At 39.0% G+C, this 20,648-nt stretch overlaps 1 protein-coding gene across 1 annotated transcript; it reads right to left on the bottom strand.

Moving 5' to 3' along the window:
- Window positions 1-7,547: 7,547 nt before the first annotated feature.
- On the bottom strand, window positions 7,548-18,894 carry IBSP (integrin binding sialoprotein). Its single transcript, XM_008070598.1, has 7 exons — window positions 18,820-18,894; window positions 16,305-16,372; window positions 16,165-16,215; window positions 15,992-16,069; window positions 12,010-12,075; window positions 9,219-9,377; window positions 7,548-8,621 (listed from the first exon to the last, which is right to left on the bottom strand). The coding sequence occupies exons 2-7, from the start codon at window positions 16,356-16,358 to the stop codon at window positions 8,079-8,081; spliced, it is 951 nt and encodes a 316-aa protein (XP_008068789.1). The 5' UTR covers window positions 16,359-16,372; window positions 18,820-18,894; the 3' UTR covers window positions 7,548-8,078.
- Window positions 18,895-20,648: the final 1,754 nt, after the last annotated feature.

Genomic DNA, 20,648 nt, shown 5'->3' with positions numbered 1-20,648 from the left:
GCCATCATTAATGGACTATTCTAGGTAAAAGTTTGTACAAGGGAACTCCCAAAAACCTGGAATTATTTTTTGGAGAGTGGTCCCCTTGTAGTACAGACTTTTCCTACTAGTAAGAGTTCTAGGAACCCATAGGCATCAGTGTACCAGCTAGCTGTTGTGAGAGGCTGCATTCGGCTTCGGTAAATCTTTTTTTTTTTAGAGATTCTTTCAATGAGTTTGCCCATTTCATGACAGGTGATTTATGAGTGCACCTGTCCACATCACGCTGAGTGTTTAGCAGTTGTTGACCAAAAACAGCATGCCCTCCATGCCCCACACCCCTATTCACCCAGTCTCACCCTAAGCGACACTTTTTTTGTTGTTGTTTCCCAGGATGAAAAAAGTCCTCAAAGAGAAACCTTTTGATGATGTGGAAGAAGTTAAACAAAAAAAATGGCAGAAACACTAAAAGGCATCTAAATGGATGAGTTCAAAAATGGTTTTAAGCAGTGGAAAAAGTATCTCAATAGGTGTATTGCATCTAATGGAGAGTCCTTTGAAGGTGACTGAAGTTTAAACATGCAAGAATAAATGCACGACTTTTAATACAAATTTTCTGTCTTTCGGGGCGTACCCCCTTGTATATGAGCAAGAAATGTCCACGCAGGAGAAGGAGGTGCAATGGGCAGTCAGTGTTATGAAGGAGAAGCCGCAGGAGACATCTGCGAGTCATCCTGGCAGAGGAAGGAGGAGACCAGGGTAACAGGAAGAGCTGCTTGCAGGTACCATGCATAGACCTAAGTGGGGAGTGTCAACAGGTATGAGGGATGGTGGATGGACTTTGAGTTCCAGAAGAGGACTTCTTTAGTCCTGCAGTTACTAGACAGAACATCTTATCAGGGACCCAGTTAGAGGATCTTTGGTGCAAGGTGACAGTTGGTTCAACAGCAAGTCTTCCCTGTTGCTAAACAGGGAGCTTCTGCCGAGGAACAGGGTAGATCATAGTGTTTAAAGTAGGCTGGGACCTAACAACTGTGGTGAAAAGGCTTGAGACAAAACAGCTGGATCTTCGGCAAAAAAACCCAGAGATTATCTGGTGCCCTAATCCCTTGCACATACTCAGCATTTCTGTAACTATTAACCGATGCCTTCGTCATGACCCTGGGAGCCAGAGAGCTAGCCTCCTGGATATGGTTAATTTGTGAAGTTCACCACCTAGAGAGCTACCACAGACGTCTGTGCCTTTGCCAGGAGGTGGACTAAAACTCCCACTTACTTATCCTATTTTGACAACAGCATGAAAAGATACATATTCCTTGTTTACTGTCAGTCTGTCCTGAAAGATTCTCCATGGTTCACCAGAGCATGATGTGAAAACTGTAAAATGATGTCTTCGTATTGACTTCAAAGGACACCAATGTCAAATGTCTTATCTGACTGAAATATCCTCCTTTGTTTCCCAGGGAAAGTGGAAATTTACCACCTTTCTGTGTAAACAAAATCAAATCTCTGAGCGGTGTCCAGGGTGTGGACCCAGGGCAGTCTCTCTTCCTCAATTTACCAGCCATATCATTTCAGACAAAACGGAATCTCTCTGGACTCATCTTTCTTACTTGGAAAATGGAGTGAACGTTTCGTACACTAAGTCCCCAACATACGAACGAGTTCCATCACAAAGACACATTCCTAAGTCCAATTTGTTTGTAAGTCCAACAAATATCGCCTAGGCACCTAACTAAAACAATCAGCATTGCCACTGCCTTTTCACTTGCTTCCAGGCATCCTGGGCTTGAAATAAAGATCCTGGCAACCCCCTCAGTTTCCCTCCCATGGTGGGAGCTTTTCTGTCCTCTCAATAAATTCTGCTTTCTTTCTTTTTTTTTTTTTTTTTTTGAGTTAGAGTCTCACTCTGTCACCCAGACTGGAGTACAGTGGACGCTCCCGGCCACCGCAGCCTCAACCTGCTGGGCTCTGGGGATCCTTCCGCCTCAGCCTTCCTAGTAGCTGGAACTACAGGCACATCCGGCTAGTTTTTGATTTATTGTGGAGATGAGGTCTCGCCAAGTTGCCCAGGCAGGTCTCGAATTCAGGCAATCCACTCACCTCAGCCTCCCAAAGTGCGGGATTACAAACTGAGCCTCCAAATTCTGCTTTCTTAAAAGAAAGAAAGAAAGATCCTGTGCTACTGTACTCTATACAGTATTGTAGAGTAAAAGTACACAAAAGCACAATCACTTGTAAAGGATGCACGCACAGGGACAACATATGCCAGACACGTTAACTAACTTTCATGATTGGACATGCCAATATGTACATTCAGGCCTTTGAAAGTTTGCAACTTGAATATTCATGTGTAGGGGATTACTGTAATTGTGAGAATTAAATGAAGTGACACATTCAAAATCCTTAGAATAGCAATGGCAGGCAGTAAGTGTATAATAAGCACTAGCTGTTGTATAAATGAGAACAGTGGTCCTCAAGCTTTTTTTTTTTGAGTTGGAGTCTCACTCTGATACCCAGACTGGAGTGCAGTGGCACGCTCCCGGCCACTGCAGCCTCAACCTGCTGGGCTCCGGCAATACTTCCGCCTCAGCCTTCCACGTAGCTGGGACTACAGGCACGCACTACCATGCCCGGCTAATTTTTGATTTATTGTAGAGATGAGGTCTTGCCAATTGACCCGGGCGGGCCTTGAATCTGCGGGCTCAGGCAATCCACTGACCTTGGCCTCTCAAAGCGCTGGGATTACAGGTTGGGCCACCAAGTCCAGCGGTCCTCAAGCTTTCAAGTACATTGGAGTTGGTTGTCTATTCCCAGAGTGTCTGATTCAGTGGGTCTTGGAGCTCTGAAATTTGCATTTCTAACACATTCATTCTCAGAGGAAGGACACTGATGCTGCTGACCTGAGGAGTGCACTTAGAGAATGTCTGAGTTAGAATACAGTTAGGCTATATAATGCAGAGACCCATAATAAAAATGGCTTAAAGGAAGTAAAAGTTTATTTTCACAGGCTGGATATCCAGGGCAGGTGTGGCCCTCCTCCGAGTCAGACTGTCCTCTATTTGTCATCTGCCACCCTGGATTGTGTCCTCTCAAACACTGTCATGGATGGCTCACCTCCATGACTGAATTTCAGCTAGCAGGAGAGAGAAATTAGGGTGAGGGAAGGAAGAATGATCCTTTTCTTGAAGGAGACAACCAATAAATTGTTCACATCACATGTACACATGCACGGACCTTAAATCAAATGGCCACATCTAGTTCCCAGGAAAGCGGAAACCCCACACCCAGCTAAACTTACCAGAGTTATATTACCTGAGAGAGAGAAAGGAGAATGGAAATGAGTGGGCATCAGGCACCTGCCACAGCTGCAGACTAGCTTCCACATCTGAACAAAGGCAAAATAATTTTCTATGAGTAGTAGGATAGAAATACCCAACTTCATTTCTCCCCAAACATATACATAGCTTATTTCAACTTTCACCTTTTCTCAATCCTAAAGAGTCCTTTGATTCATTCTCAGAGGAAGGACTATCTATCCTTAGACAGAACAAAAGTATTCCTCTTTCTCTTCTAGTAATTTGAATTCTCATCAAGTTTCTTCCAGATGAACCATCAAGGAATACTACTAGGGAATGCAGAAAATAGAACCAGCTGGGAGTTGGGTTTATGCCTATAATCCCAGCACCTTGGGAGGCAGAGGCAAGAGGATTGCCTGAGCCCAGGGGTTTGAGATCAGTCTGTGCAACTGGTGAGGCCTCTTCTCTATAATAAATTTAAAAACTAGTGGATGGCTGACATGCACCTGCAGTTCTGGCTACTTGGAAGACTGAGGTGGAAGGAAAACGAGTCCAGCAGGTCGAGGATGCAGTGGCTGTGATCGTGCCACTTCACTCCAGCATGGGCAACAGAGTGAGACTCTGACTCAAAAATAAACAAATAAATAAATAATAGATGATAGACAGATAGAGAGAGAGAGAGAGAGAGATGGATGGATGAAAATAGAACCATTGGTGGGGAAGGTCAAGAAGACTAGCCATTTAGGATAGCAGAAGGAGGTTGTAACTCTCATCTGGGGTCCTAAGTAGGAAAAATATTCTGGGGGAAGGGGCTGCAGTGCCAAAGATATTGCATGATTTGGTTGAGAGAATCATTACTGGGGTGCCCAGGATCTGTGTTAAATCACAGTCATCACCAGCCCACCCCTTAGTCTTCACCTGTGAACTTCCTGTTATTTCATTTTGGCCCTGGGTGAACTGGTTGTCTGCAGGCTTCACTGTCTGTCACTCGTGCTGGTGTCTGCAGAGGTACAAAACTTTCCTCGGCTGGCTGCCATGGACTGCTCCAAATGCGTGCTTTCCCATGGTTCCCCTCAAAACTGCCACCAGCCTCCAGGGGACTCTGAGATGTTTGGAAGGATGGCGTGAGAGCACGTTGCACTTGGGGACAGATTTATAAGTAAATAAATGTCATCATCCTTGAAGATTCTTTCCAAATCTAAGACTCGATGATTCTGTGGTATATTGAGAGTTAGTGACAGTAGGATAGTGACAGTTGTCTATGTGGCCTAATAAACGGTACTGATCACACTGGTCCCAAGGTCTCAATCTCATCAGTACCTTTTGCTCTGCAAAGATGCCTTGGAAAAAGAGGAGAGTGTGCCATGAGTTCCTGGAAGATTGTTTATGCTTGGTTAATTCTATCATGATTAGATACATTGAAGTGTTTAGAGGGCACAGGGAAGCAGGGGAGGAGGATGAGCGGGGAGGGGAAGGAGAGGAGAGATAAAATGCTTCTGAATCCCTCACAACGTGTCAGGCTCTGAATCGCAGCCCCGTTATTCATGCCCAAAAGACTCCAGAGCGTATTTTGTGCTCTGTGCAATGCCTAGCTGAAAGATGCACCAACAGCACGAGGGGAACCTGGATTTGAAAGCATTCTTTAGGTTCAAGTCATGAAACATGGCTGGTTCTAAGAAAATTGCTATCTATGACAAGGTTCATTTTCCAGCAACCTTCTCATCATTAGCAGTTTCCTGTCCTTCCATAACTAATGGATCTACACAGATACTGCATGTGGTAAAGAGCACAGATCCCAAAGCCAAAGCCAGACTGCCTTTGTTCTCACCCCAGCTCTGGTGCTTGTGGTTTCTTTGTGCCCCCGTCCCCTCATCAATAAAATTGAGGCTGGCAATCATGCCTTCCTGATAGAGTTTTGTAAGAATTACGTGAGCTAATAATAAAAGGCATTACTGGGGTAATTGGAAAATTTTGCATGTGGACTGTATGTTAGAAAATATTATTGGATCTATGTTAAACTTCTTATGGCCAGGTAGGAGAATTCTTTGTTCTTTTTTTTTTTTTTTGAGTTGGAGTCTCACTCTGTTGCCCAGACTGGAGTGCAGTGGCCGCTCCCGGCCACCGCAGCCTCAACCTGCTGGGCTCCAGCGATCCTTCCCCCTCAGCCTTCCAAGTAGCTGGAATTACAGGCATGCACTACCACGCCCGACTGATTTTTTGTAGAGATGAGGTCTCACTGCCCAGGCGGGTCTCGAACCCGCGGGCTCAGGCAATCCACTCACCTCAGCCTCCCAAAGGCGAGGGATTACAGGCTGAGCCACCGAGCCCGGCTTGAATTCTTTGTTCTTAACACTAAATGCTGAAGTACTTAGGGGTGAAACTGCATGATGTCATGATGCCTTCAACATCCTCATCAATGGTTTGGCACAGAAATATTGCAATTCTATTGCTAGATACACCTAAGTATTAAGGAAAGGGAGGGAAAAAGAGAAGAGAGGAGAGACACGATGATTCCGAGCATCTCATTACATGTCAGACTCTGGATGGCCGCCCACTGAATACTATTCTCATGCAGAAGAGGAAATAAAGACCAGGGAAATTAATTTGCTCTCGACAACTCCATTATTCAAGCCTATCTGACTCCATATATATGTTGAGAGATACAAACACACACACAAAGATAACCTAAATGTGGAAAAATGTTAACCACTGGTGAATCTAGCCGAAAGGTACACTAATGGTGCTCAGATACTGGTCCACCACCTTTTCTGAAGGCTTGACATTTTTTCAAAATAGAAACTGAGGGACAAGTAACATGATACATGTAATGCCTTAAAACTGGTAGCAAGAAGTAACAGGATACCATGTCTAAGAAACCTTTTCATCCACAGCTTTGTTTTTCCCTCAGGTACTATTACCAGCAAACTGCATGTCTTAAAGATCCAGCACTTTGGAGCACAAGAATGATTTGAGGGAAACAAAGTAAGTCATGCTTTCTGCTTAATTCCAGCTGAAGTTGGAGGTCTGAAAAAAGACAAAGATGCATATAAAATGGAGTCCTAAGTGCTGGAAAGCCTCAGAAGGGAATTTTCCAAGTCCTTTCCTTATACAGCCTAGCTATTCCATTTACCACACTGTCATTTTAGTCTTTTCTTTCTTTTTCTTTTTTTTTTTGAGTTGGAGTCTCACTCTGCTGCCCAGACTGGAGTGCAGTGACACACTCACAGTCTTTGCAGCCTCGACCTGCTGGACTCAGGCGATCCTTCCGCCTCAGCCTTCCAAGTAGCCGGAACTACAGGCACACCCTACCATGCCTGGCTAATTTTTGATTTATTGTAGAGACGAGGTCTCACCAAGTTGCCCGGGTGGGTCTCAAACCCGCGGGCTCAGGCAATCCACTCACCTCGGCCTCCCAAAGTGCTGGGATTACAGGCTGAGCCACTGAGCCTGACCCATTTTCATCTTTTCAATACAGTTTTTCTAACCTTGAAAAACAAAAAAACTGGTAACTATCAGGCTAAAGTCACCACGAGGACAGGGCTCTTCATTTTCATTAGTTCAATGTCTAGTTGTTGTCTGGCTCTGTAGTAGATGTTCAGTACATCATCTCATTAGTGAATACATAAAAAATAAAGGAATTTTTGCTCTTCTTGCTTCTTCCCACTATCTGCTTTCCTTCACCACTCCCTTTTAAAATTGCTTTCATGTTTATATTATAGGTGTAAATTGCTATTAAGATCTTGTATATAAGCCTTTGTGTGTGTGTGTGTGTGTACATGCACACATGTGTACACACACATGAGTTCTTCTGCACCATTTCATTTCCTACTCTACCTAAAGTCAAATCAAGTTCAAGCAGAGTTGCCACATAAAATGCAGGAAACTCTAAGTTGAATATCAGATAAACAGTGAATCATTATTTATATAAGTATTTCCCAAATATTTCCCAAAGACCCAGTATGGTCTGGGGCATACGTATACTAAAAATTCTTCACGGTTTATCTGAGATTTACTGGGCATCCTATATTTATATTTGTTATATCTGGCAACTCTAATAAAACCATCATTCCCCTGAGGTATATGGCTGACCCTGCCCCCACAAGCATGTCAAAATCTTAGCTCTGTTGATTTATCCAAAAGAAAATGTTTACGCTTTCCCCTGAGTGTTAAACCCTGGTAGAAATAACCTTTTCTGCATTAGCTGCATTGTCCCCCATTTGTTTCACTTTTTTCCATTCTGAATTTCTCACTTTTCTTATGTCTAACACATTTGAAGGATTGCGTTTTTATTTGTGATAAAATTCATAGATTAGAATATACATACAGGTCACATAAAAATACATGAGGATGATAAACCTATTAATATACAGTGTTGGATAGGTAGTGCGATTAAGAAACTAAAATTAGTTATATACAGCATCATTAATGCCAATGAATTTCTTCTTAGAAGCACTTCTTGTACAGAGTATGCTCTTGCAGTTAGCAATAGTGCAAACTTGTTCTTTAAAAAGTACTATTTATAGAACTACAACCGCAAAACATTCAATGGAATTTGATCTCATGGATTAGTGTACGCTTGATAAATGGCCCTGATTTACAATGATCTGTCCATAACATACCAAGGAAAAGCAACAAGAAACCCATTACTCTCAGAAGCAGTTACAGAAAATCACTGTGGAACAGTAGCACCGTTCTACACTACAATATGCACATTTGTTAAATTGCACCTTCCTGAGTTGAACTTTGAAAACGGCAGCCATATGCAATGCCAGGACGATGTGTTCACCCCAGACTGGGCCTTCACTGGGGATAGTAGTCATCTCGGCCATCATAGCTGTCATAGCCATGCCCTTTGTAGTAGCTGTACTCATCCTCATAGGCTCGGTAATTGTCCCCACGAGGTTCCCCATTCTCATTTTCATAGACTTCATATCCATTGTCGTATTCATTGGTGCCTGTTTCTTCATACTCCCCCTCGTATCCATCAGTGGTGGTCTTCCCAAGTGGAGGGGAGGTAGTTCCGTAGACATCCTGCGGTGGGGTTGTAGGCTCAAAACCTCCATTGGGAGAGGTTGTTGTCTTAGAGCCATCCTTGCCCTGCCCTCCGGTCGCTGTGGTTCCTTCTGCATTGGCTTCAGTGACACTTTCTTCCTCTTCTTCCTCTCCATTGTCTCCGCCGCTGCTGCCATTGCCATTTTCCACCTCTGTGCTGTTGGTGCTGGTGCCGTTGATGCCTTGCTCATTCTCATCCACTTCGGCTTCGTTTTCTTCATTTTCTTCCTCTTCCTCTTCTTCCTCATCACTTTCCTTCTTTTTTGTAGCTTTGTTTCTTATATCCCCGGCCTGGAAGGGAAAGTTTCAGATAATTCAAGTCTAGGTCTGAACATTTTTAAATTTAAGGTCATCACCTCATCTAGCACAATATTCTATACTGACGGCCTTGGTCTGGGTGTCATTTTTAAATTGAAGCCAATTTAATTTACAAAAGGATTGGTGGGGGACTTTAAAACTGCAGAATAGGTCCCTTTGTCATAGGTTTTGATGGGGGAAAAATGCCTCATAAGCTTTTTCTGGAGATTCTTCCTATAGCTTCGCTACTCACTTTCCCTGTCTTGGAATTCTCTTCTCTGGAAAGCAATGTTCTCTCCCAGAACCTCTTAGCCATCCTTAGATTCTTGCCCTTAGTCTTCTGTGACAATGTAAAAAGTCAGTGTGATAACAGGTGAAGAGAACTTGCTTGAGAAAGATCTTTTCTTATTTGTAAGTAGGAAAATTGAATCTGCTCTTGCTTTTCAAGTGCATTAGTGATGATGTAATAAAATACAATATGTACAGTGTCGGGATCATCTTAGGTTTTGGTAAAGAAATGAAAACAGATATAACATTATCATAATTATTAATGGTAACAATTCCATTTTGGAGGAATAATGCCACTGTTACCTTCTTGGGGAGTTGGATTGCAGCTAATCCTGTATACCCTATCCCAGGTGTGGTCTCCTCTCCATAGCCCAGTGTTGTAGCAGAAAGTGTGCTGTTCTCAGCCTCAGATTCTTCCTCTTCATTAGACTCTTCATTGTTTTCTTCTTCATTTGATGTCTCCTGGTGAAAATATCCATAGCAAGAAAAATTATTTTCGCTGGAAGATAGCTCAAGATGTGTTGGAACTATCTGTTGGAGTTTTGTTATTTGGAAAAACTTCGTATTCCTCTGCTGACTCTTCACCCAGAGCTGTTAGTTCTGCCTCCCTATATGCCATTTGCACTCCTCTGTTCTAAGAGCTCAACTCAAAGTTAGTTAATCCTGCTTACCGCACTCTAGTGTGCTTTAGATATTTCTGCTTTCTATTTTATCAATTCAATAATATTTGTGTTTCCAGCATTTGATGCACAACTATAGAAAGGAGAAACTGGACACTCCAAGAAATTCTTAGTACTATGTTATTGCATGATGTTTAAAAACATTAATACTCTTCAAATGAATGCCTAGTATCATCTTCAATGTCTCATTCTTTTGCCTTTATTCCATGTTGTTAGGCAATTGTTTGTTGATTGAGCTAAGCTCTTAATGGAATTCATAGCTAATATTAAAAGTTAGGACTTCATATATATAGAATGCATTTGCTTTAAACAAGTCCTGGAAAATCAAATTCACTTCAATATTTTTTAAGGAGATTTTGATGTCAGCATAACTTTGAGACATCAAGACAAACAAAACCTAGGTTTAGCTGCCTTATTAAAACAAAGTGACTAAAGCAGAACATGCTTGTTTCATCAAATTTGAAGATTTCACTGTTTCAACTGAAGGGTCTTGGTACTACCAGATCACCTCAAAAGTGTCTCCAAGCTAAATGTGTCAAATCCCACAAACACCACACTTTTTTTTCATGTTTATGCTTTATTCCAAAAAACTCAATATTTCAGGAGAAGAAGAAATTAGCTTTAGCATCTTTGGAAAGATCATTAGAGTAGGAGAATATGCTAGTTGGATCCTATACCCTCATTTCACAGGTGAAGAATCTGAGGGCCAATGGGATAAATGACTCATATGAGGTCAAACAGATGGCAGTTCATTGGTAGCAGGGTCATGACTAAAGGCCTAATAGCCCAACTTCTGTGTTTTCTCCTACAACACCCTTGCTTTCCCCAGATACTTTATTTAAGGTTGTTCTGTTGCAAATGAGTTAAAAGAAATGTAGGTCCATCTGTTAATGGGTATTAGGCTTCAAATATCTCATTGAATAGAAAAACAGCACTAATTTGTGCTTTAAAATTTATTTTAACTCACTAGAATGGCTAAAATGATGGAAAGAAACAAGTGCTGGTGAGAATGTGGACCAACTGGAACCCCCATATCTTGATGGGAGTTTTACAGTACACCTACTTTGGAAAGTTGGTTGTGTCTACTGGGGTTGCACATCTATATACCTTTGACTCCGAAATTTTGCTTTTAGGGAAAATGGCCTCCATAAATGAATGTGTGTGTGTGTGACTCCATCAGAGCTCTCAAGGAGTCCTAATCTTCCTTCATTCACAACCACCACCATAACAAATGAAGTGCCGCTTCTAGAAAGTAGGCAATCTCGCTGGGAAATCTAGCTGGTAAGGCAATTTTACAATCACCATACAGCACACAACTGTAGTTAAATGAATAACCCTAGCTTAGTTCTTGGGTAAGATTGCTATGTGGGCCTCCAGGCAAACTATCATGGGATTTAGTAGGTGGCATTTTTCCTGGTATTGGCTTGATATTCTTGTAAGGCCTTCCTTCAGGTTATTAGTATGAATTATAATATGGGAAATGTTACCTTTATGGTCTAAAAAAAAAAACCCAAACTAATGATTTGCCACCTCTCAAATTCCCACACCATTTTGTTTTTAAGACAGCTGATGTTTATACATGATCCATTTCTGACTGTCATTTTTCATTCAGAAATAGCACCTAAGAATGCCTGAATTTAGAAGCTTCCAAACCAGTGGATAGCTATAATTGACTATTCAGAAGATGCATCCTGTCATGTTTCCTTAGGCAAGAATGTCAGTTATAAGCATGGTAGCACAGTTTCCAAGATGTGTAGATGAATCTTAGCCATGAACTACACACTCAGTTATAGAACTATATAGGAAGATATTGACACATCTGGAGTATTTGCGTTTCTGTAACAACAAAAATTGTGTTATTACCCCAAAGACATGAAATTCCTATTAGAAAGAATAACTCTACTCTGTGGATTATGACAGGTGGATGAATCAAAGTAATACTGTAGAGTAAATAAACTTATACCTACTACCCACTTAGTAAATTGAATATTTTAAGTTCTGTCCTTAAAACAAATATTGCACTGAGTTTTGAATTATTATTTACTTGTCTTCTATCATGTTCTATCCATTGAAATATAAATAGTACTTTCTGTTGCTTTTTATCAGATTTTATACTATTTCCACTTAAAATGGTGGTCATTTTAAGTGGAAGAAATGTATCACTTATTGGTTGCTTTAACCCCAAACTGCAATAGTGTTTTAAACAGGTCATTTTTGTTTATTCTAATTTAAGCAACATTCTACTTAAATAGATAACTATAATTCTACTAATTTAAATAACATTTCAAAATAAAAGACAGTGAGCAGTTGGTGAGGTAGCAATGGCTATTTGCCGAGTAAGATGACAATAGACAAACTTCTTATTTTTGTGTGTGTTCTCTGATTTGTTATGAAAAGACTGCAAAATTCCTTACCTCTTCTTCCTCCTCTTCATCAGAACTATCACCATCTTCATTTTCTTCAGAGGAGTCACTACTGCTCTAAAAAAAAATATATATATATATCTATACACACACACACACATATATATGCAATATATATATACATATGTATGTTTACACACATACATATATTCAACAACAATATTTATTTCTTGTTGATTGAAATAAGATAAAATACATACAAATATTTACTCAAACTAGCATTACCATCTTGATTGATAACAGGTCTCATACAATATGAGAAAGACAGGAGGGCACACTGGATATACACAAAATGAAGTCAGAGAAAAAGATGCATCTGATAATGAACAAGATATAAATTGGTATATCCTGTTTGTCAACCTTCAAAGCATTGACAATATGTTGAAGTCTGTGTGTATAAAACCCAGAGCAATGACTCACAGAATTGTTTAACCCTGAGAGAATGAGGGAATTCTCAGGTTCAATTTTTTAATTTTAAGGAGAATGAATCAGAAGCCCAAAAAAGGTGTGAGTTCTCCAGCCAACATAAGGCAGGTCTTGGGCTAAGGCATAACATGCACTGTCTTTTTTTTTTCTCGATAAAACAAATTAAATGATGATTCAGCTTACTTTATTTATTTTTTTTATTTTTTTGAGTTGGAGTCTCACTCTGTCGCCCAGACTGGAGTGCAGCGGCCGCTCCCGGCCACCACAGCCACGACCTGCTGGGCTCCAGCGATCCTTCCGCCTCAGCCTTCCAAGTAGCCGGAATTACAGGCTTGCGCTACCACGCCCGGCTGATTTTTTGATTTATTGTAGAGATGAGGTCTCGCTGCCCAGGCGGGTCTCGAACCCGCGAGCTCAGGCAATCCACTCACCTCAGCCTCCCAAAGGCGCGGGATTACAGGCTGAGCCACCGATTCCGGCCCGATTCAGCTTACTTTAAAATGAATGTTGCTACTGGATGATTCTTTTAAATAATGAGCTCTCCTGATTTAAATTAGAATTTGATTTAAAGAAGTTAAATTTGCATCATAATTGTTGGTATCATTCAATTTAATTAAACTAATGAAAATGAGATTAATTTATATGTGTAAGGTAAAAGTTATAGAAAAGAAAAATGTGTTCATTTACTCATTTAGGAGATTTTATGGAGCACCATCTTTCTAAAGAGCTCAGTATTGAATGAGAATAAGTTAAACCAAGGATTCTGTATATAAAAATATAATTATAAGTTAACGTGCTTTGCTACTTTTTGAAAGGCAATGTGAATCTAAGCATTTACTATCAGGACCTTAAAGAAGGTGGAGGAGATTCTTCATCTTCCTCCCAGTAATAGCCCAAATTAAATTTTCCTTCCTTTTCTGCAACTAACCCTAATGGCACTAGATATACACCAGGATACTCAACCGAAGATTCTGTCACCTCCTATCCTACAAATTTTAACTTTGAATCTGATGACCCAGTGAAGTACTACCTTGCATTTAGAAAATATAGCTGCAGTGAAACCTCTAACCTCTGAGTTAGAAATCAGATGTGAGACAACACTTATGTCCTAGTCCCACTCAGGGTTGTCCCTGCTGGCCTCGTTCTTCAGCCAGCCACATCATCCACCCAAAGAAAGAGAATGCTTGCCCCCTTGAGCCAAGAATAACCTTGGGTAAAAAAAAAAAAAAAAGAATAACCAGAGCTGTTTTTTCCCAACCATGACCTTCGTGGTTGTGCCTTCCCTAGCTCAGAGAGTGACTAAAGCAGAATATTATATTTAAACTATTTCTATTTGTTGGTTAAATTAAATATAGAGGTCAGCATATTTACGCAATCAGGGCTACTTGTCTTGGTGGGAATGTGCTAATCATTTTATGTGTGCCTTCCTCTCCAGTTTGCTCCCTGATTCAATCACATCACTCTTCAATTCGTGTCTGTAATGAGAACAATGGAAAAGCTCTGTGGAATGCCTTGATACCTTGGCATTTTCTTTTTTTCCCTTTCTCTCAGTTATGCTGTGTTGCCAACTTGTCACTAAGTCCTATTGATTCTTCCAGAAGTTTTTCACATATCTACATAGATACATGAAAGGCGTTTGAAATAGAAGACAATTCTGAGAACTCCCAACTCTTGTATCATAGTAAGATGAGTCTGATACAAGAAGTATAAGATTAAATTCTTGCTCTCTAAGAGTTTACACAATAATCAAATATCATTTGAATCATAAAAAGATAATTTTCTCATTAAAAAAGCTTAGGATGTTAAACTTATTTATACTTTCATTTCTATAACCTAGCAGATAGATAGGTTATAATAGGCTGCAATAGCTTTGCAATCCGTATAGCATATTTCATTGCACGTTGGTATTTTAGAAATGATTATATATAAACACAGGTTTCTTTGAATAAAAGATGAATTTCAAAGCTAATGCAGCTTAATGTATTTTGGGGTCATTATTTGAGCATTAAACACCTAACAATACACTGAAGAAAAATCAAACTTTGTGAAGTAGGAGAATCAATAATAAATACTAGGTTACACAATTCGACTGGGAGATATATTTTATTGAATTTTATTTTAAAATAGCTATCTTAAAATTCTGCATTAGTTGAGATAGACCTATCTGCATGTAATTTGTGCAAAGAATGTATATTAAAGGTCTACTTGATCTATAAACTTTAGGTCTATCAATATTGAAAAATGTTAATTTATCCTAAGATTGTCTCACTATGGACATTTTAATTGGGCCACACATATATATGTGTAAAAATATCTGGATGGGAATGGATATCTCTAACTATCTGATATTTCAGAAAAATGAAGGAGCTAGTCAGAGACCTTAATTTATTATAATTTCCATTTAGTTTTAAAAAGAGGACAAAGAAAACTTTCAAATGAGTACTGTTTACGGGCCTGAGGTGAACCAAAGAACAGGAGACAATTCTGAAAACCCACAACTCTTGTTATCATTCATGCTCATATTTCTGTGGCCTTGCAAATTCCCCATAATTATGATGGAGCTAGAAATACTTGAAGATTATCATTTCCTATCATTGTATGAGTTAGAGATGGGTTAACCCAACATATGCTAAGAGGCAGTGCCAAGCCACTGTGTTGAGGCATAGTTTTCAGCATCCTGACTGCTTTTAGTGTCTCAGGAGTCCTGGGTCAAATGGTGCATAATTGGTGTCCTGAACTCAAACTGTATAGTACTAAAAATAGTGCAATTCTTGTTTGTTGTATATTTAAAATCAACACCACACCCTCCAGTTTTCAAAAGCACTCTTCACAGGTAACCCAGTAAAAATGGAAACTCTCATTTTTAGGTTTAGTTATTTTCCCTTTTGTTTACAAATTTTAGGGATGGTTTGTTTTTGTCACAAGTTTTTTTGTACACTTCATGAATTTCTCTCTTTCCTTTGCAGTTCTTGGGACACACTTTCATTATAATTATGCTCCAGTGCATGATGTACTGATCTAGTGACCCACACAGGTTAAAGGTTCAAAAATCTTCAGCAACTCCCATTGATTATAATGGCCTCTGAAGTCAATTTATTTTCTCTACCAATCAGAGATTATAATAGCTTCTGAAGTCAATTTATTTTCTCTACCAATCAGAGGATTCAAATGTAAAACAACTGATGACAATACTGAATCAACCATAACATGACAATTAGTGAACTTTTCACTCTTTATTGTCAACAACTGATAAAACTGTCCACTTTTGTCAATGAGTTAGCTAAAACATCTAAACTCAGTGTGCCAAGGTGTTTGTTTTTATTATATCATTCTAGACTGGGCCCAAATGATTTTACTCTGTGCCTTTCTCTGTTCTCAAAGAGAACTTATAAATAAAATTTATTTTATTATATTAAAAACAAGCTTTTAAAGACAGTTTTCTAGTTGAATTTCGGTGAGGGTGAATTTAGTCGTTTTGTAGTTAAATTTGAACCCCTTTAAATTATAATGGAAATTAAACAGAAGGAAAATTAATTATTATACTTACCTGCACTGGGAATCGCTTTAGAGGAGGATAAAAGTAGGCATGCTTGTAAAGATAATACCGTGGCCTGTACTTAAAGACCTGCATCGACAAAATAAATGATACATTCATATTTAATATGCAATACATCTAGAGTAAGTATAATCAGGCTAAGGAGGTAGGCTAAAATTAATTACCCCATTTTCTTCAGAATCCTCTATCTTGACTCTTCGATGCAAATTTTTCATCTGTTTAAAAGAACACTGGATTATTACATATCCTTCTACAGAAAAAGGTACAAATGAAAATAGTTGTAGGTTTTTCATGTAGAACTTACTGAGAAAGCACAGGCTATTCCCAAAATGCTGAGCAAAATTAAAGCAGTCTTCATTTTGGTAATTGCTCCTGTAATTAATGAAGTGGTAAGGTTAATAAGTATTAAAACTAAGAGCATAATTTATTTGCTTATCCTCAAAGATGAAGTATTTCATTTGTTTTCATTTCGAACTAATTATCATTTTGACTAATTAAAACCAAATTCCTGTCTGTCTTCAAATTATCCCTTCCATTTAAGTAGTGTAAGACTGACTTCACCCATCTGTTTGAATAATCTTAAGTTTCATATTTGGTTTTAACCTATTTGCTGTGATTTGTCATTGGAAGAACATTTCGTCATAGCAAAGGACTTTGGATACTTTGAGTCTTTCACATAGGAGTGAGGAGGCCTCTTTATATCATTGACACAGGAGAGTCAGTGAAGTGAATTGAATTGTTGGTATAGTTATATACTCTGTTTATAGTTTAAAACTAAGCAAATATCAAATACATTTAAATGATTGCTTTTATGCCAATGACCTACAATCAGTTTCCAGATTATCTACAGGTTTTGCATTAAAAACTTATGTGTAAAATGAAAAATAAGAGTCATTTTCCTACGAGTGTGTGTGTGTGTGTGTGTGTGTGTGTGTGTGTGTGTGTGTGTGTGTGTGTGTGCGCGCGCGTGCGCACACACACACGCAGAGAGAGAGAGGGAGGGAAAGAAAGGATCCATGATGTCTGGAATTCCATTCTTATAGCATGTAACTCCCAACAGTGATGCCCCTAAGGATAACTTCATAAGAGTTCCTCAAACTTTCATCTTGGAATATCAGGGTACAAATTTCCTCAAATTAAGTTATTTCCCAACTCCATTTAAACTTTCTATCTGCTAGTGTGTGAGACTATACTGGGACGGATCACGGGTTCTCCAGGATCGGAGTGACAGGCATAGGTGGAGACTTCAATTCTACAGAACCACTAAAGATGCAACTCTCAAAGTGAGAGTTGTTCCTGAACAGTTTTGGGGTTTGTGACCATTGCAAAGAGCTATCGTTCCACATAGATTCCTCATCAGTAAAAGGAGACAGTGACAACCTATCCTATTTTGATTTTCCTTCTATTTAAAAATTCTAACACAATAGAGATTGAACAACTTAGCTGAAAGCCTGCTAACATTCACCCCACTGCATTTACGTACATGTTTAACTGTTAGCATTTTCTCATACACAGTCACAGCTTTGGAAATAATATATGATGGCGGTGGCAATTCCCCCATAAACACACTTTGAAAAGACATATTTCAAATATATAAAACCTATGTCATATATTATATCTTGCAGGCAAACTATGTATTATGTCATCATTACCCAAGATTTATTGCATCTTTACTGAGTATCTGACACTAAAAAAGGCATCACACAGAGTAAGGCTTGAGGCCTGTCTTGACCCAAAGTTACACTGCATTTGTGTGACAGAGTGAGTCTTTTGATTTTGATGCCTACACAATTCCTTACAATCCTCTCTATCTTAGGAAAATTTCTTAATGGCCACATGGGAATAAAGACATTTTGCCCCTGGAGGGGGCCCACTTTTTTAAGAAGCATTCACTGCTGTGAATAATGCTTTGAACCTTTCCATGCATGATCAAGCCCATACACAAACAGGATGATAATTGCTTTGCAGCTTTATGAAAGAGGTTGGAATACTTACAATATTTTGAAGAACTAAAAATTTAAATACATAGACCTTTAGAAAGAGTTTTGATTACATAAACTTCTTATAACAAACAGTAAAAATAACTAGACGAAACATGGCAGGAATAATAATAATAATAATAATAAAGCTAAGTGATTCATGTAGGTAAAAATTGGCTGCCTACATAAATCTTATTTTATTTACTTTGTGAGTCACCAAAAAGTCAAGACCTCTATAGTGACCACGACTGACCCAGACAACAATTCAAACATTCTTAAAGGATAGTTTTGAGAATTTAATTACAAGTTTTTATTGTAGTAATTAAATCGCCATGATAAACTACCAAAAGTATGCATTTTTCTAGTACTGCATATTTTCTGTACTGATTTTAGAGCTATAGGATATTCACATTTCAAAACCTGACATATTGATATCCTGGTATATTGAAAAGATATACTAAGTACGAACTAGGTATAATTTATGAAGAAATCTGTATATTCTAGGAAGATTTGCAAATACGAAATAACATGTCAGTCAGGTTATCTTGAATGAGAAAACAAACAGTTGCTTATGGTGTACAGAGACAGAAAATAAGAAGTATAATCTTCTAGTTTGTGTGCATGATATGAAGAACTTATTTATAGGTTAACAAGTTTAGCATATGGAGAGAATCTAAATCTGAGGTACTAGCTTAATGAAAAGCCAGTGTTAAATCACATACCCATGCTACACATTGCAATAACATCCACATTTACATGGAAAATTCAGAGCTGAGTTCAGAGATGTGAAACGTACAGTGTCTGATTTTAAGGTAATGAGGTCGTCCTGTTCAGTCTTACCCTCTGTCGTGCTGGAGTGAGGAGGCAGCTCAGGCAGTGAGTGGCACAGATTGAGTATTTCCTCTGCTCTCTCACTCACTCATTCACTTGCTCTTGCTGGCTATAAACTCTCCTTTGCCTTCCAACAGCCAATCGCTGTCAGGGCCAAGGTGATGTCAGAACGTGGATTCTCACCAGAAAACCCCCAAACTTCAACACTTTTTCAAGACGCAGGCTCAGTTGAATAAACATGAAACGTGGTTCTAGTGCCAAGAGGTTTGCATTGTGGATTCTAATTGAAGGTTTAGATGAAGATGAATAGTTTGAGTTCCGAATATATATAATAATATGCTGGATTTGAATTAAAATAAATAGCAAAGGATTTAGCCGTTTTCAAATTTCATGATTATACAAGTTTTCACTATGTTGAAAAAAAGGAAAACTTACTGTCATCAGATACAATCTGACATTACTTTAACAAAAGAGCGAAACTAAATAATAAGGGAGAGGAGCTGAACAATTTATATTTATTTTATTTATTTATATTTGAATAAATTAATATTTAATATCAGTTATATTTCCTCCTAAATATTCTTTAGTGACACATAAATTAAAATAGATATGATTAAAGCAGTCAGACTTTATTAGATGTATGTGCTAAAACGCAATGCTAAATGCAAAAGTTAGACTTTGAAGATCATGCTGAGAGGTGTATTTTATGTTTTGTTTTATAAAATAAACCTTTTTAGATTGTCCATTTTTGTGGTTCCTTCTTGTTGCGCATGTGAAGTCCGCTCATTTTCTTTTCTTGGGCTTCTGTTTGCCTCTTTTCTATTCATTTTTGTATTTAATTTTTTTCCCTGTGAGTATAGAAAAGAGCTGGTGGGAGTGATCCATTGTTATTATGAAATGATTCATGAAAACCAAACCGACAAGGAATGGATTGATAAACCAAAGTATTCATTATTTAATTTGCAAAGGGAAACCTAGCCCAGTGGTTTGCATATTGCCCTTGCCAGTCATTTTACTATTTCCTCCAGGGGCAAAGTCCAAAGTCCACTTGAGGAACCAAAAATTAACAAATATCATTTTTTTTTTTTTTGAGTTGGAGTCTCACTCTGTCGCCCAGACTGGAGTGCAGTGGCCGCTCCCGGCCACCGCAGCCTTGACCTGCTGGGCTCCAGCGATCCTTCCGCCTCAGCCTTCCAAGTAGCCAGAATTATAGGCATGCACTATCACACCCAGCTGAATTTTTGATTTATTGTAGAGATGAGGTTTCGCTGCCCAGGCGGATCTCAAACCCGTGGGCTCAGGCAATCCACTCACCTCAGCCTCCCAAAGGCACGGGATTACAGGCTGTGCCACCAAGCCCGGCTCAAATATCATTTTTAAACTGTGCACTGATCACACCGTTACATTTTTGGATAAGTCATCTTTTCTTTCAGAAAAGTTGCTTGGAAAATATAGACCCATAGAAAGAGAAAGTGGAGAGACTCTTTTCATTCCATTCAACCCTATACACTTTGTTCAATTTTCCAAACCTCAAATTATTGAGATTTTCACTGAACCAGATAATGCTATAGGATGCGGGAGCCAAACAAGAGAGGTCTGGTTTCCATCTTTTAAACTTTCCATCTTTTAAACTTTGTAGGGAAATAGACATATAGCCATGGCCACAGTGACCAAAATGTGTACATGGGCCAGAGGTGCTATGAGATTCGAGAGGTTTGATTCTTTTTTTTTTCTCTTTTAATTTTTATTTTGAAATTGTGGGGTACAATTTAGGGTTAGGTATACAAATGTTCATTGTGCGGATACCCTTATGGATGAGGTGTGCCCGCCCTTCCCCG

The sequence above is a fragment of the Carlito syrichta genome, unplaced genomic scaffold (genome assembly GCF_000164805.1).
Source record: "Carlito syrichta isolate Samal-C Ts95f unplaced genomic scaffold, Tarsius_syrichta-2.0.1 Scaffold313819, whole genome shotgun sequence".
NCBI classification, from domain to species: Eukaryota; Metazoa; Chordata; class Mammalia; order Primates; family Tarsiidae; genus Carlito; species Carlito syrichta.
This window is presented reverse-complemented; position numbering and strand designations above follow the sequence as displayed.